At 30.3% G+C, this 15044-nt stretch overlaps 1 protein-coding gene and 16 non-coding genes across 17 annotated transcripts in view; 7 read left to right on the forward strand and 10 right to left on the reverse strand.

Moving 5' to 3' along the window:
* The window catches only part of spz3 (Spaetzle domain-containing protein 3), a 60417-nt gene extending 52080 nt beyond the window's left edge, over positions 1-8337 (forward strand). The window contains exons 4-6 of the mRNA XM_065501725.1: positions 5346-5666; positions 5740-5865; positions 7578-8337. Coding sequence (XP_065357797.1) covers positions 5346-5666; positions 5740-5865; positions 7578-7734 — 604 coding nt within the window. The 3' untranslated portion in view covers positions 7735-8337. The remainder of the gene's footprint in view (positions 1-5345; positions 5667-5739; positions 5866-7577) is intronic.
* Positions 3-73, reverse strand: TRNAG-GCC (transfer RNA glycine (anticodon GCC)). Its single transcript has one exon. It is a non-coding gene; the product is annotated as a tRNA-Gly (tRNA).
* TRNAK-UUU (transfer RNA lysine (anticodon UUU)) lies at positions 352-424 on the forward strand. The gene has a single exon. It is a non-coding gene; the product is annotated as a tRNA-Lys (tRNA).
* Positions 534-604, reverse strand: TRNAG-GCC (transfer RNA glycine (anticodon GCC)). The gene has a single exon. It is a non-coding gene; the product is annotated as a tRNA-Gly (tRNA).
* Positions 1020-1090, reverse strand: TRNAG-GCC (transfer RNA glycine (anticodon GCC)). The gene has a single exon. It is a non-coding gene; the product is annotated as a tRNA-Gly (tRNA).
* TRNAK-UUU (transfer RNA lysine (anticodon UUU)) lies at positions 1422-1494 on the forward strand. Its single transcript has one exon. It is a non-coding gene; the product is annotated as a tRNA-Lys (tRNA).
* Positions 1627-1697, reverse strand: TRNAG-GCC (transfer RNA glycine (anticodon GCC)). The gene has a single exon. It is a non-coding gene; the product is annotated as a tRNA-Gly (tRNA).
* TRNAK-UUU (transfer RNA lysine (anticodon UUU)) lies at positions 1983-2055 on the forward strand. The gene has a single exon. It is a non-coding gene; the product is annotated as a tRNA-Lys (tRNA).
* TRNAG-GCC (transfer RNA glycine (anticodon GCC)) lies at positions 2193-2263 on the reverse strand. The gene has a single exon. It is a non-coding gene; the product is annotated as a tRNA-Gly (tRNA).
* Positions 2685-2757, forward strand: TRNAK-UUU (transfer RNA lysine (anticodon UUU)). The gene has a single exon. It is a non-coding gene; the product is annotated as a tRNA-Lys (tRNA).
* On the reverse strand, positions 3152-3222 carry TRNAG-GCC (transfer RNA glycine (anticodon GCC)). Its single transcript has one exon. It is a non-coding gene; the product is annotated as a tRNA-Gly (tRNA).
* TRNAK-UUU (transfer RNA lysine (anticodon UUU)) lies at positions 3645-3717 on the forward strand. Its single transcript has one exon. It is a non-coding gene; the product is annotated as a tRNA-Lys (tRNA).
* On the reverse strand, positions 3966-4036 carry TRNAG-GCC (transfer RNA glycine (anticodon GCC)). Its single transcript has one exon. It is a non-coding gene; the product is annotated as a tRNA-Gly (tRNA).
* Positions 8338-8439: 102 nt separating the features above from the next.
* TRNAK-UUU (transfer RNA lysine (anticodon UUU)) lies at positions 8440-8512 on the forward strand. Its single transcript has one exon. It is a non-coding gene; the product is annotated as a tRNA-Lys (tRNA).
* A 233-nt stretch (positions 8513-8745) lies between these two features.
* On the reverse strand, positions 8746-8816 carry TRNAG-GCC (transfer RNA glycine (anticodon GCC)). Its single transcript has one exon. It is a non-coding gene; the product is annotated as a tRNA-Gly (tRNA).
* A 2278-nt stretch (positions 8817-11094) lies between these two features.
* On the reverse strand, positions 11095-11167 carry TRNAK-UUU (transfer RNA lysine (anticodon UUU)). The gene has a single exon. It is a non-coding gene; the product is annotated as a tRNA-Lys (tRNA).
* Positions 11168-11492: 325 nt separating this feature from the next.
* Positions 11493-11565, reverse strand: TRNAV-AAC (transfer RNA valine (anticodon AAC)). Its single transcript has one exon. It is a non-coding gene; the product is annotated as a tRNA-Val (tRNA).
* Positions 11566-15044: the final 3479 nt, after the last annotated feature.

Here is a 15044-nt window from a genome sequence, read left to right on the forward strand (position 1 = left end):
ATTGCATCGGCCGGGAATCGAACCCGGGCCGCCCGCGTGGCAGGCGAGCATTCTACCACTGAACCACCGATGCTATATGTAGAGAAAATATTCCCAGAATTAAACAATTAAATGAAATTGTATGCTGCATTGCCAAATTTCACTTTTATAGTTTTATATACCAATATGGAAAGCTATCATCAAAAAAGTGTTATGTATTACAAAACAGTAAACAAAAATGTTCTGGCAAGTTAAGAAAATTGCAGAGATTCCTTTATCTACATAAATCCTTAAATATTTTAAAATTAATTAATTACATATGTAAATGTTCCGAAGGTTATTAATAGCTTCACGAACATGTGATCTTTATATGCCCGGGTAGCTCAGTCGGTAGAGCATTGGACTTTTAATCCAAGGGTCCAGGGTTCAAGTCCCTGCTCGGGCGACCAATTTTTTGTTTTGGATGTGTCTGTCGTATTCCTTTATCAGAAAATAGCTTAATAATATCCAAGAATACCATCTGGAATTAAAGTTTATGCAATAAAAATATGAATTGCATCGGCCGGGAATCGAACCCGGGCCGCCCGCGTGGCAGGCGAGCATTCTACCACTGAACCACCGATGCTATATATAAGTGAATGACATCATAATTAAACAAATATCGGTGAGATTTGTGCTGCGTCGCCAAATTTCACCTCCTCATTATATTTAGAAAAATAAATTGGGAACTCTAAATTTCTAGTATTTACTAACAAATGATTGTTGTGATACTTGAAAGGATCGACTATTTTGGACCTTTAAAAGCACGTACATAGTTGTCATAACCGTAAATATTTTTGACAACTTCAGTATATTTTAAATAGTAAAAAACAATAAACACATATGCCCGGGTAGCTCAGTCGGTCCCTTCTCGGGCGATTATATATTTTATAATTTCGAAATTTATTTTAAAGAAAATAGTTTAATCAATCTTGGCTTATTTACATGTGTAAATGTTTTCTTTGAATTAATTTCATACATATCAAATAAAAAAATTATATTGCATCGGCCGGGAATCGAACCCGGGCCGCCCGCGTGGCAGGCGAGCATTCTACCACTGAACCACCGATGCTTCATAAATAACTCTGCTCATATACAAATACGGCACTCGGGTTTCATGCTATGTTGCCACGTTTAACATTCATTTTTTGAGAAGCATATAAATTACATAAAGAAGCATTCGAGACTTTGTTAAAGAGTTTTAGAAATTCAGACAACCTTCAATTATACTTTTAGAACTCTATGCTGAACATTAAATTTCTCATATAAATTTATATGTACCGTTTTAAAATGCTGAAACTTATTTTGATAAAATAAAATGTTTTAAAAACAAGGACCTTTTTCAATTCGAATTCTAATAATTAGAATTTCTGAATTTGTCTTTGTTATCTGAGCACATATAAGCCCGGGTAGCTCAGTCGGTAGAGCATTGGACTTTTAATCCAAGGGTCCAGGGTTCAAGTCCCTGCTCGGGCGAGCAACATTTTTTTGATTTTTTTAATTTTCAAATAATCCTTGTTTTCCTATTAAGAATATGTATATGCTTCAAAAACTATAATTTCCTTTATATAGGGATTATTCGATCAAATTTGAATAAAAAGGTGGAGTTGCATCGGCCGGGAATCGAACCCGGGCCGCCCGCGTGGCAGGCGAGCATTCTACCACTGAACCACCGATGCTTTATAAACAACTTTGCTCATATACAAATATTTATATAATATCGCACTCGGTTTTCATGCTATGTTGCCACGTTTACATTGCATTTTTCATGAAGCCTTCGAGACTTTGTTAAATAAAATCATATTTTTTTAAACTATGTATGTATATGCTGAACATAAAATTTTATTTTGATAAAACAAAATATTTAAAAAATTAAAACCAAGGACATTTTTTAATACAAATTCTAACAATTAGAATTTCTGAATTTGTGTTTGTTATCTGAAGCTTCGTACTAAGGCATATAAGCCCGGGTAGCTCAGTCGGTAGAGCATTGGACTTTTAATCCAAGGGTCCAGGGTTCAAGTCCCTGCTCGGGCGAGCAACATTTTTTTTAAATTCTCTTTATCGTGTTATTTTATTAAAATAATCCTTGTTTTCCTTCTAAAAAAAATGTATGTATGTATAGGGATTAATTTATTTTTCACTTCACTTAAAATTTGATTAAAAAGTAAAGCTGCATCGGCCGGGAATCGAACCCGGGCCGCCCGCGTGGCAGGCGAGCATTCTACCACTGAACCACCGATGCTTGATGATTCACGTTATTATATTTTCGATACATGAGCATTCATAGAAAAATTTCTTCAATAAAAATAGAACTTCATTTATAATTTTTAAAGTCAAGAATTTGGTATAGCACCGTATTTGGTATGTCCCAAACATTTTTATCAATTTAATATTATTTTAAGAAATGGTTTCTGCACCGAAAGCTCGTTTTTCACATTTTTTATGATTTGTCTTTCCAAAGGAACAATAAAAAACGTCTCAAAGTCGCTTTTAAATTTTCTAATTTTTAAAAAATGTTCATACAAAATAAGTAATCCACACAGGATTCTTTCGAAAGTTTTTATTTTCGAAATCCAAGTTTTTATGAAATCATACTTTAAAAAATCTTTGCTAAAAATAAAGAAGGCAAAGCGAAACTTTTTGTTAAACGCCGTAGTTCATATGCCCGGGTAGCTCAGTCGGTAGAGCATTGGACTTTTAATCCAAGGGTCCAGGGTTCAAGTCCCTGCTCGGGCGAGAATACGTTTTTATTAAATTTTCTATTATTTAAAGATATTTAATAAATCATTAGATATTAATTATCATTTGAATTATCTGTTTAATTAATGATACAAATTTGTTTCGGGGAAAAATCAACCGAAACCCGGTTTAACGATGAAACATTTTTATGAAAAATATTTTTTTTTTTTGTAAAAAACAATTGTTTAGGACCGATTTTGTACAAATTCAGTATCAACATTTTTGAACATACATAATTCATCTTATATATAGTTGCATTATATATGTAGGTCCGTAAGATATCAGCACATATGTGGAATTACGGAAATCGTTATATCAATTTCACTACCATTAAGGACACAGACATACATTCAGAATACGTATTCTCATTTTAGAGTCTAAAAAGTAGAATTGCATCGGCCGGGAATCGAACCCGGGCCGCCCGCGTGGCAGGCGAGCATTCTACCACTGAACCACCGATGCTTGATGATTTATGTTTCCATTATTAGCACGTACTGTAAATATTGCAAAATTGAGGAAGTCAAAAGTAATTTCGGAATCCAAATTGATTACGAATGTCTGTCGCATTTTCAGAAAGAAAACAGATTAAATTAATCTCGCTTTATACGATTTCTCTAATATAAAGATTTGGAAATTTGATTGAAAATTAAATTAGTTATGCAAGTAACTTTTGGAAATACATACATACAAATAAAATAATCGAAAATCACGGAATTACTAATGTTAACATTAAAATAATATGAAGTTATAATTAGTTTTAGATGAATTATTCTGAAAAATGTCGTTTTTGAACATAAATAATTCAATCTTGACTTCATGAAAACTTGAGTTTCAGAAGATGTAATCCAAAAAATTGGGGTCATTTAACCCAAAGGTGTTTATATGCCCGGGTAGCTCAGTCGGTAGAGCATTGGACTTTTAATCCAAGGGTCCAGGGTTCAAGTCCCTGCTCGGGCGAGATTACTTTTTTTTTGTTAAATTTTTAAAAGATCTGTATTTATTTTAGTACAATTTTTAAAAGGTTTGTTTATAATACAATAAATATGAAAAAAAAAAAAACAATTAATCCCATTTTCACAATGTCTAGTTATAAAGTTATACTGACAGTTTACATACAACAAATATTTTAACAAATAGTTAAGAACTAACCAGATATTGTGAAAATGAGTCTTAAGTAAAAAAGTTATTAAACAAAAAAATTGTATTGCATCGGCCGGGAATCGAACCCGGGCCGCCCGCGTGGCAGGCGAGCATTCTACCACTGAACCACCGATGCTTGTATAACGGTGATTTTTCACATAGACATATCAACATGTATCATTTCACAATTAATTAAAATGGTAAATTAAAAGATAAAACCAATGTTCATATATCGAAGGTAAAAGTCGTTATCACTCACTTATGCCCGTAATTTCTATGGCGTAAAAATATTTGGTAATTTTTACGCGTAGATATTGATTTGAAATTAATGTCAAGTTACCGTTTAGGTAAATTTATCTGCTGAGTATTTTACACCGTAGATATTTATTTGTTGAAGTTACGGGCATTAATATGGCTTCAAATATCGGCAATAATAGAAAATATTTTCTTAATATTTATTGCAAACACAAACTCCAATAACATTACTTGAGCTTTTACCAAAATAAATTAAATAAAACTTTGTTTTGAACATTTTTATTTGTTTTCATATTTTTCAAGTTTTAAAGTTGTAATTAAATTAATAAATATAAATTAAAAGCTCATAAAATAAAATAATTATTAACCAGCAGCAAATTGACAGTTCGGAAGAATTATGAATGCATTACAAGTGGATTTGAATTGAAAATGTTGAGATTTTTTAATTGTAGGCGGTGAGACGTGGTGTTAAAAATATCATTAAAACTAGACAATATTTCAATGAATTGAAAATATTATTATGAATGAATTTTATATCATATTACTCATACATACATGTAAATAAACCAGTTTGGTAAATATTTCTAGAATTTTATTTATATTTATTACTAAAATTTAAAAAAAAAAATACTTTATGTTTGAAAAATAGTGTTGTGAATTTGGGTTACCAATTTTTAAAAACGCAATATAAACTGTCAAATTAAGTAATTGATAATCTAAGCAAATATTATCGATCATTTATTTGTATTTTCTCAAGATATTTTTTATTTATTTTTCAAAATTTATTAATTTACATTAATGTGTAATGAGGTGGCAAGTTCAAATAATATCTTAATTATTACAGTTTTGATTCAGCCACTGTAAAATTTTGATTTAAAAATTATACACCAAATTAAAACATTAATAATCTTTACTATACATTTTTCATAATTATTTGTTTTCACGTTGTTTAATTGCTTTTTGTAAATCACTAATTTATAAAACATTTGCTGTTACAGCAAAATAAATCTTATAACAACAGGCTATGAAGTATTGGCATTTGTCAGTTTTACACCTCTTCCATGATTTATGATAGGAAACTATCAAAGCCCACACCAATTAAATCTAATACGTTCGCGACAACATGATTATGAGTAATTTTTAATTAATTAATTATTCGTTTGTTTTTCTCTTAAAACATTTAATTGCAGAGATAAAATTGAACGATTTATAGACGATAACAAGGCCTTAATGAGACGCATGTATGGAGATTTCGAAATGAATATGAACGATGGTGGGCCGAGACAACAAACGAAAAAACGCAAAAGAAGATTTATAGATGAACCCGATATTTTCCTACCACCCGGTGTATTTCCCACATTTGTGCCCGACGACAAGGTGGAGGCTCATGACGAAGAGCAGGGCGAAAGTTATTTTGGTAAATTACGCAATAAACGTCAAACCAATCAGGGCAATCGTAATGCCAAACAGGCCCAAAATGCTCCACAAAATGGTTCATCGTCAACGGGAAGGTAATGTTGTTTAAATTTTAGATTTTTGTTAGCTGAATGTATTTGTGATATTGTGTTTGTTCTATATTTACAGATTGGATGCCTGTGAATCGAAAGTCGAAATAGTGACTCCTTATTGGGCCTCGAATTCAGCTGGTAAAATAAGAGCCATTGTGAATACTCAACATTTTGAGCAGGCAATACATCAGGAAATATGCTCGTAAGTCAAATCTAAATGAAATAGAGTCAAAAAAACATTCTCCTGGCATTAATTTCTAGCTGAAATGCGTATTACCATACAAGTCGAAATTAAATGAAAATGTTTGAAAAACTTTTAAAAAATTACATGCGATTATAATTAAAAGCCGTCCTAAGTTTTCTGAGTCTAAACTTTAGACTCTAAAGTCATAACAAAACATTTTAAACAATTTTATGTTCTCCAAACTGGTTCAAGCTCCAACATCGCAAGGTCTTTCAAAATCGTTGGTTGTACAGTGATTATTGATACTGTGTACGAAGTGATATTAAAATACTGCCATGGAATTGATTTGTTTTTAAAATTGAAAAAATAAAATAGGTTACAGCTGGATATTGTTTAACTTTAGAGTCCCTTGCAAAATTATTCGTGGCAAATTATCTAAAGAAATATCGAAAAAAGCTTCAAAAACCCATATTTAAGATTGAAATAGTCGAAAACTTAAGAACAGAACAAATTTACCCACATCGTCTTTCTTTGCTTTCAGAATGACAGGGCATACAGTTCGAGTCAAACACTAATGATCAGTCCACTATTTGGGTCTTACATCCAATAAAATGTATTAGCTAACAACGTTTTTCCAAGCAGTTCCGGTTTATTCTCTCACGAAGTCTTACTAAGCAGTAGTCGCTGGTTTCTTCGGAAAATCCGCCTGACAGGCCACACAGTTCAACATATGCATTTTTGAGAACTCACAAACATCGAATTTACAGATTATATTCATCGCAAACGTCTTTGTTGTGTTATACCATAAAAAATATCTTATTACTTATTAAACCCTCTCTAAACTAAAGGGTCTTCCGAAAGAGTCCTCCGAACTTTTGACAGTTGATAGCGGCCATATTGTTGAATTAGTCTCCATTTATTCAGTTTGTTTTGCCAAATCATTATGAATGGATATATAGGGTTCAACAACACATGTAATTGATGAAATTGTTTTATCAAAAAGGGTGTTCTTTTCGGGCAACGTTCCTGATTTATGCGTCAGAGTCATGGACATTTCCGATGCCAAGCCGTCGCAGACAAAACTAATTCGTTGTAGCAACCGAATTTCTTGCCAATCGAATGCCGAATTGCCTTAGTGACCGAATTTTACAGTTGCAGCTGCAAAATTTTAGAAGTGGTAACAAAAGTTTGGTTGCTTTAACCGAAATTCTTCTTTATCCACTGATTTTCTGTTGCTAGAACCGAAAAATTCAACGTTCCTGATTTATGCGTCAGAGTCATGGACATTTCCGATGCCAAGCCGCTGCGTTCAGACAAAACTGATTCGTTGTAGCAACCGAATTTCTTGCCAATCGAATGATTCTGCCTTAGTGACCGAATTTTACAGTTGCAGCTGCAAAATTTTAGAAGTTTTGCAAAATTTTGGTTGCCGCAACCGAAATTCTTCTTTATCCACTAAATTTCTGTTGCTAGAACCGAAAAATTCTATGTGTGCAACCGAATCATTCGATTGGCAACGAATTCGGTTGCTATTACGAATCAGGTTTTTCTGTATACATAATGGCATGGATATAGGCCTTTCAATAACAAATTTCGATGATATTTTTCATACACTTTGTTTTATTTAAATTTAAAGATAGCAAGCGCTTAATGAAAGACCCTTTATTTATTATTTTTAAACATTTAATTTGTTTAATTTTACTAACAAAAACCAACCTCTTGTCTTACAGAAAAGCACGAACTTCACGCTGTCAAGGTGAATGCGGCTGTGAGCAGAAATACAAATGGCATCGTTTATTGGCCTACGATCCAGACAATGATTGCAAGGGAATCTTCATGGATTGGTTTCTGTTTCCATCATGCTGTGTGTGTCGATGCAATCCCTAAGAAATCACAAAAACAACTACAACTACTACTAACTATAACAACATCTTAGTGACATTTCCATAGACTTTAGCTAGTTAGAAGTTAAGATCATTTGTTTTTTAAAAAAATTTGTAAAATGTTTCCTTAAAAGTTTATTTCTTTAATTTTTTGTAGCATTATAAGAAAAAATGCATAGAAAACCAATCTTTATTAACAGTTTTATTAAAGTTTAAATTTTATTAAAAGAAAAACACAGAAAAAATGTATTTTAGTTGTTTAAGAGTAAGATAAATAATTTCAGAGTACATAATAATAAAAACATTTAAAACGATGAAAAAAAAAACAGAAATATTATTAAACATGTCTATGAAGTAATCCTAAAATATTTGTTCATTATGTACTTATTTGTATTAAGTCAGACGACATCTAAAATTGTTGTTTTTTTAAATCGTTCTTATGTTCTAAATATAAAATTAAGTTGATAAAGAAAGAAAGCATGTATTTTATATTTGCTAAGAATTGAATTAATTTAGATTTAATGTGCTGCTAGTTTTAACAATTCTCGAAATAAAAACTCAAATAAATCCATTCATTATTCATTCATTGATCAAAAATTATGAACATGGTGTTTTATTGTGAGAAAAACGTTTCGAAACACGTGTCAATGTCTTAAGAATATTCTAAAGGCAGAGATTTAAATAGTGATATTGACAACAGGAATTATATGCCCGGGTAGCTCAGTCGGTAGAGCATTGGACTTTTAATCCAAGGGTCCAGGGTTCAAGTCCCTGCTCGGGCGAGCGCAATTTTTTTTCTAAAAATCGTGATTTATTAAAAATTTTAATTCATAATAAAAACATATTCATACAAAAAAAGTTGATTTTAAAACGTTGTTTTAATTTAAAAATTGTTTATGAATACGGTCATAACTTTTCATTTCATGGGATGGTAGGTAGGTAGCTAAGACCTTTATTTTGTTTGCTGATTGATCACTTTAAATTGTTTTGTAACGTTTACGAAAAAAAAGTAAATTGCATCGGCCGGGAATCGAACCCGGGCCGCCCGCGTGGCAGGCGAGCATTCTACCACTGAACCACCGATGCTTGTTGACAGTTTATTGACTAAATATAGTTTTCTTTGCGTAGCGTTTACTTTAAAAAAAACTATCCAATTCGAAATAAAACTACATTTGAAGTATCTACTAGATACAAAAACTATTAAAGATGCTGTTTGTTGTTGCTACTATTCACCAAACCATAAAAAGTATGTTTTTTTTATACACATAACTGAAAATGTAATTGAGGTTTGTTACTTAGCTAACGTATAACACCAATAGTTTTTCCATTATTTATAACAAGCATCGGTGGTTCAGTGGTAGAATGCTCGCCTGCCACGCGGGCGGCCCGGGTTCGATTCCCGGCCGATGCAACTTACTTTTTTTGTGTTTTAGAGATCTAATATAAAAATTGTGTAGATATTGTTTTAAATATTTTAATTTATTTTATGGAATCTACAATTGGAAAATAAGGCCTTATTTCTTATTTAAATAAAACTTAAAAGATTTAGTTTTATCTGGCAGTAGACTATTATTTTATATTACAATGTAAACTAAAAGTTAAAATAGGACGCACAATAACCACAGGGCAAACGCTAAAAAGAGATTTTTGTGAACTTTGTCTTCCAATGCCTCGGGTAACGACAAGTGATTGGTGACATCTAGCACCTTATTTTGAACATAAAGAGCGTGCTAGCTAATGTTTGTCTAATTTCTATGCCCTAATAGAAAATTACTAGAATCAGTCAAACGTTCTAAAGTATTAAATCTTAATTCAATTTTCAAAATCAAATAGTATAATCAATCGTTGTCTTAATTCCTTATCTTAGTACTTCAAACTTATTGAAGTTATTCCTTTTTCTCATAAAATTAATTCCTTTTCTTTATAAAATTAATTCCTTATTGAATTATTCAAATTTTCTGCAATCCCATCACAAAATAGCTTAATTTTAAAACTATTACAAATTGGCTGAAGACATTGTTCTTCAATTCATTTTGTAAATCATTAAATACAAAACAAAAACAAATTGAATAATGAACAAATGCTCTAAAAAACTTTAATCATTCAAGGGTTGAAAGAATTCTGAATGTATTAATTCCATTGTGAATTGATTCAATAACGAATGAAATCTATTGAAATAAAAGTCTTTTAATGAAACTAAATAATTTATTACATTTTTAGAAACGAATTTATGGAATGGATGCTGACTTTTTTTAATTTTGAATTAAGATTTTAGTGAATTAAACTCAAATTGAATTATTTAATTCGAAGCTCTGTTATCAAAAGTTAGATGGAAAACTATTTTTAAATCGGATCTAATTGATATCGATTTAAATCTTAAAAGCCATATTCATAAAACATTTTTTAAATTTAAACAACATTTTAAAATAAAATTTTAATTTGTTTATGAATATGGAGGTTAATGAATATCAAATTCTAAACGTTAACTCGATTGAACTTCTGATATAGTTAACTAATTATTCAAATCGGCATCTCTGTTGAACAGTGACATTTATTTATGTTTTCCGCTCTTTCTGGTACATACCAGGCATGGAATATTCAGATTTTCTGGTAACAAATGAATTCTTTTCATCTACATATTAACAAAAACACTGATAAAAGTTCTGAATTTTTGGATATTCCGAATGGGCCACCTACAAGGAAATCGTGGCCAACATTTGAATTAAATTATCTTTAAAAAGTAAATAAAGGTGATTGTTCTTTCGGGTCATACAAAAAAAGTACTACATCCAATTATATTTTAACCCTCATATTCATAAACGATTTTTAAATTTATCATAAACAATATTTGTTTTACAAATTTTCCGCATACACTGTAATGGCGCCGATAACGAAAACTGAAACTGAAAAACATTGGTGTTCGTCACCGTCTCGTTTCTAAATTGTTTTCATTTGAGTTGGATGCGGCATAAAATAGAAACGACATTATTTTTTAATTTTGGATGTCGCACATTAAATAGAATTTCATTATTTTTGACAAAATCTATTATTTTTTGCTCTTCCAATAAAGAAAATTATTTTTTTTATTCATTTTGATTTTCTTTAAATTTGAAATAAAAAAATAATTAAAATAATTTCGTTCCTACAGCACCGAAAACAATCTACTTGAAGATGTTTTTCCTTCTGGCATCAAATGACAGACAGATTTTTCTTTACTGATCGATCGGTGCCGTTTCGTACCCAATTTTCGTTGCCGATTTCTGAAACGAACATTTTTTCGGTGGAATTTCGTTTTCGATTACGGTGTATGCGGAAACGTAGCTTTAACAAACAAAATTACAAAAAAAGCAAAAAAAACTTGGCTCGCCCGAGCAGGGACTTGAACCCTGGACCCTTGGATTAAAAGTCCAATGCTCTACCGACTGAGCTACCCGGGCATATGGAGAGGTGGAAATTAACATAGTATTTATAACAAAGTAAACACATCATCAAGGTGTAATACAAACATGAAAGGTGAAATTCCATGGTGAAATAGCAGTTAAGGTTAATGTCTTTGCTATATGCTAATGAATTAATAATAAAGTCAAATTAGTACTAAACGTGGTGACAAAGTAATACAAAAACTAAAGCATATTCTTAGGCTTAATAGTTAAAAATAAAAACTACATTTTTCGAAATAGTTTTTATCAAAAATTAAATGTGAAAAATTGTTGTTATAGATAAAGTAAATAAAAGAAATGATATTTGAAAAAAAAGTTATCATGTTTCCGCCCGGGATCGAACCGGGGGCCTTCCGCGTGTTAGGCGGATGTGATAACCACTACACCACGGAAACATATACTTATATAGCAGAATGTAGGGATTTACTTACTAGCTTGCTCCAGTTAAAGGCAGTGTGTTGCTTCTATAATATGTAGTACCTATTTATAGTAGCCTGCCTGTTTTCAATTTATACAATAGGCAGATATATTTATTTATAAGATTATATGTACGCATTTATTTTATATTATTATAATTATTATTTTTTTATAAATTACTGTGCAAGTTTCCAGTTTAGTTTCTTTATGTCAAATATAGCTTTAAATCTATTAATAAACAACCGAAAAAATTATATAAATTTTTTAGGAATTTACATATTGTTGAAATTTGTCTTTAATAAAATAAATATTTAAATTTTTTTTAACTGATCGAACCAATTTCTAAACTAATATTTTTCCTAAAGTTAGAACATGATTCAGCTCATTTACGTGCTCTGCTCCTTTACATAATCTTCTATTTCATCTTCTGGATGAATTTTAAATAAATAATAGACATTTTTTCAATAACTTACAAATTCTGTATGTTCCATACAGTTTTCACATTCAATTTTGTCTAATTTTTTCTTTATTAAGTTAAGGTATCGATATTTGGCCAAATTTAGGCCGAATGCTTCACAATTTGTAGTCAATCGAATGTTTTACAATTTTTTTTCGGTTCTAACAAAAGAAAGTCAGTTGAGAAAGAAAAATTACGATTGAAATATTCGAATTTTTGTCACCCCAAAGTAAATTTGTCAACCACAACAGTCATTAGGACTGAATGATTCCATTAGCTACAAATTCAGATATCACAACCATAACAGTTTTCTCTATGTGGCAGAAAGAGCTTTTCTGTTTTAATCCAAAACAGAAATAAAATATTCTGTAAAACGTTGATTTAAGTTCAACTTAAAAACTAGAAATTGTATAAATATAAATGGTTTAAGATACTAATTTCTGCAAACGAACATGAGCTTTTAAACATTAAATAATCTAAGCAATTCTAATTTAACAAGATAAATAAAGATGCAGAATATAACTTTTACTAATAACATTGCAGTTTCTTTTTGAAAAATTGCCGACATACTTAATTCCCATTTATGTAGCGACATTAAACATTGTCTGAAAGTCAAAGTTCTTGTGAGCGAAACATAACAATCAAAACTAGATCAATAACTGACAAAAACTGATGACATAAGTATAAAATATAGAACGAATTTAAAAAGGGAGACAACTTTTGGTTGCACTGCAGCCAAGGCTAAATAAACAAAAGCAGTCATCATCAATATGGCAGGAATACTTATTCCTTTTGCTTATCGCAAACTACCATAGACAACAGAAGCGAAAATTGTTGCAAAAAGGCAAAAAAAAAAAAACAAACTGAAAAAAAGTAATTTCCAGTAGTTTTTACAATGTAAATGTCATCGTTTAGTTTTATTCCTTTTTTTGTTGTTTTTAATACCAAAGATAAGAAAATGACAAAATGTGCAATGACAGGAAGATGATGATGACACGCGCCAAAATCAACAACATGACTATGAAAATCAAATATGCCCGTAATATATGAGAGACAGTGTGTGGGTGGGTGAAATGGCAAAGATTTCAAAGTTTAATCATCTTTAAACAATTTGTATTGATACTTACGAGTACAAAACAACCAACCCAGCCTCCCCCTGTTAAAAGACAAAAGCCAACAGATAGGAAAAGCTAAATTTTAAGTTTTAAAATTTTCCCTTGACTTTTGTAATAACACAACGATTTTAGTGCTTTTAATAAATCGTTGTACTTATTTCATTGTCTTACATTTATATCTACTGGGGTTCACTCATGCCATATCTGTATTCTCAGGGTATGATGCAATAACAATATGGTCTAATATTTACTGAATTTTGTTTGATTGTAATGAGTTGTGGAATTTAATAGCGTATTCTATGCTCTCGTATTATCGTTTATTTTTATGAATGTCCACCAACCAATACGACTGCCATCAGACAACCCACAGTTTACCCACCACAACACTTAGAGGGAAGACTTTATTCGCTTGTTATGGACGTTGTCGTATGGTTGCTCTGCAAGGAAGAGTGTTTAACCACTTTCAACCCTCTTAATTGCTGCTATTTTCTGTTGTTATTTGTGCTGAAGATGTTCAACAACTAATAATGACAAAATATGCATTGAGGGAACATTTTTACATCCGATGGACGGTTAAGGAATTAATTCGTTTTTATTATTATGAATTGGAAATTACATAAAATGTAAAAAACAAGATTTTCTATAGAGAATTGTGTTATACACAAGATTTTCTATAGAGAATTGTGTTATACACAAGATTTTCTATAGAAAATTGTGTTATACACAAGATTTTCTATAGAAAATTGTGTTATACACAAGATTTTCTATAGAGAATTGTGTTATACACAAGATTTTCTATAGAAAATTGTGTTATACACAAGATTTTCTATAGAAAATTGTGTTATACACAAGATTTTCTATAGAAAATTGTGTTATACACAAGATTTTCTATAGAAAATTGTGTTATACACAAGATTTTCTATAGAAAATTGTGTTATACACAAGATTTTCTATAGAAAATTGTGTTATACACAAGATTTTCTATAGAAAATTGTGTTATACACAAGATTTTCTATAGAAAATTGTGTTATACACAAGATTTTCTATAGAAAATTGTGTTATACACAAGATTTTCTATAGAAAATTGTGTTATACACAAGATTTTCTATAGAAAATTGTGTTATACACAAGATTTTCTATAGAAAATTGTGTTATACACAAGATTTTCTATAGAAAATTGTGTTATACACAAGATTTTCTATAGAAAATTGTGTTATACACAAGATTTTCTATAGAAAATTGTGTTATACACAAGATTTTCTATAGAAAATTGTGTTATACACAAGATTTTCTATAGAAAATTGTGTTATACACAAGATTTTCTATAGAAAATTGTGTTATACACAAGATTTTCTATAGAAAATTGTGTTATACACAAGATTTTCTATAGAAAATTGTGTTATACACAAGATTTTCTATAGAAAATTGTGTTATACACAAGATTTTCTATAGAAAATTGTGTTATACACAAGATTTTCTATAGAAAATTGTGTTATACACAAGATTTTCTATAGAAAATTGTGTTATACACAAGATTTTCTATAGAAAATTGTGTTATACACAAGATTTTCTATAGAAAATTGTGTTATACACAAGATTTTCTATAGAAAATTGTGTTATACACAAGATTTTCTATAGAAAATTGTGTTATACACAAGAAGTTCTACGGAATTGACAAGATTTTCTATGGAAAATGTTTTTGTACACAAGATTTTCTATAAAAAAAACACCATTATCCGGGTTATGTTAAATAATTTGATTTAATTCAAGAATGAATTCTTTACAACCATTGAAAACTTGTACAATTGCAGCAACATCCGCTACAACATTCCGTCTAATGTCCATTTCTACTTGTATGTTTTATTTATTTGAAATATATTTTTTC

Source organism: Calliphora vicina, chromosome 2 (assembly GCF_958450345.1).
Source record: "Calliphora vicina chromosome 2, idCalVici1.1, whole genome shotgun sequence".
Classification (NCBI taxonomy): Eukaryota; Metazoa; Arthropoda; class Insecta; order Diptera; family Calliphoridae; genus Calliphora; species Calliphora vicina.